The 1,116-nt window shown below is 36.3% G+C and overlaps 1 protein-coding gene across 1 annotated transcript; it reads right to left on the bottom strand.

Annotated features, from left to right (window-relative positions):
• Positions 1–633: 633 nt before the first annotated feature.
• On the bottom strand, positions 634–1,116 carry LOC145112656 (uncharacterized). The gene has a single exon (XM_079048795.1). It carries the CDS (start codon positions 1,114–1,116, stop codon positions 634–636), a length of 483 nt encoding a protein of 160 aa, XP_078904921.1.

Below are 1,116 nucleotides of genomic sequence, written 5' to 3'. Positions count from 1 at the left end.
TTTTTACCAAAAACTCTATTTTTCTAAAAAAAAAAATTCAACCACTCTTTAAATTGAACCCCACACTTGATTTTGTACTTATCTTTAAAAAGTAAGATGACTATAATGACGATTTATCCTAAAACTCAAATAGAAATGCAAAATCTAAAAGACGAAAAAAAATATGCAAACCGATCTCGGGTTGCCTCTCGAGTAGTAATTCTTTTGATGGAGTCATGAGCCGGACTCTGTGCTGCCCTACGTGGTATTGGTTGGAGGTACGATTTCCATATGCACCTTTTGTTCCCTCAACCTTTTCTTGTACGCTTGCACCATTCTTAGATACGCTTTCTTAGAATTTTCCTTTTTCAGTTTAGAATCGCCTTCCTCGTGCTTTTGTTTCACCCCTTTATTCTTCATAACAAGTACAAATTCTCCTTTTTCTTTTTGTAGCTCCTTAGCCTCGACATCCTCCTTATCCAAAGTTGACTTTCTCATGTCTTGTGTAATCTCTTCTTCTTCATCACTTGACACCAAACTTTCTTCACTTTCTTCACTCACTAGAAAATTTTGAGTTTTATAAGCAAAAACCTCAAAGAACATTGGAATTGAAGCTCTAGGCTTAGTACGCTTGGCTTTTTCTCTTGTTTGAATTTATTCTTTCATCAATTTCTCAAAATTCTCAAGCTTGTTTTCTTCATCCATAAAGAACACTTCATTTTGAGCACAATCCTTCTTGAATCCGTCTTCCACTCCAAATGTCATTTCATCATTTCCCACTCGCAATGTAAGCTTTGACTCACGAATATCCACTAAGGCTTGTACGGTATTATGTAGAGGGCGTCCAAGGATAATTGGGACGTCTTTATCCTCCTTCATATCTAGCACCACAAAAGCGATTGGAAAAATAAATTTTCCAATTTTTACCAAAATGTCCTCAATTATGCCTCGAGGATGAGTCACTGAACTATTTTCCATATGAATTGTTATTCTAGTTGCCTTTAATTCTGGAAGGTTGAGCTTTTGGTAGAACGAATAAGGGATCAACTTTATAATCGCTCCAGAATTGGCTAAAGCATATGTCTTCATATTGTTTCCGAATTCACATGGAAGTGTAAGGCTCTCAGGATCTCCCAT

Source organism: Lactuca virosa, chromosome 5, assembly GCF_052849685.1.
Source record: "Lactuca virosa cultivar CGN04683 chromosome 5, Lactuca_virosa_CGN04683_v6, whole genome shotgun sequence".
In the NCBI taxonomy this organism is placed as follows: domain Eukaryota; kingdom Viridiplantae; phylum Streptophyta; class Magnoliopsida; order Asterales; family Asteraceae; genus Lactuca; species Lactuca virosa.
This window is presented reverse-complemented; position numbering and strand designations above follow the sequence as displayed.

Excerpts from the sequence above, each read along its gene's own strand:
- LOC145112656 (XM_079048795.1), bottom strand. The coding sequence starts at position 1,116 with ATGGGAGATCCTGAGAGCCTTACACTTCCATGTGAATTCGGAAACAAT.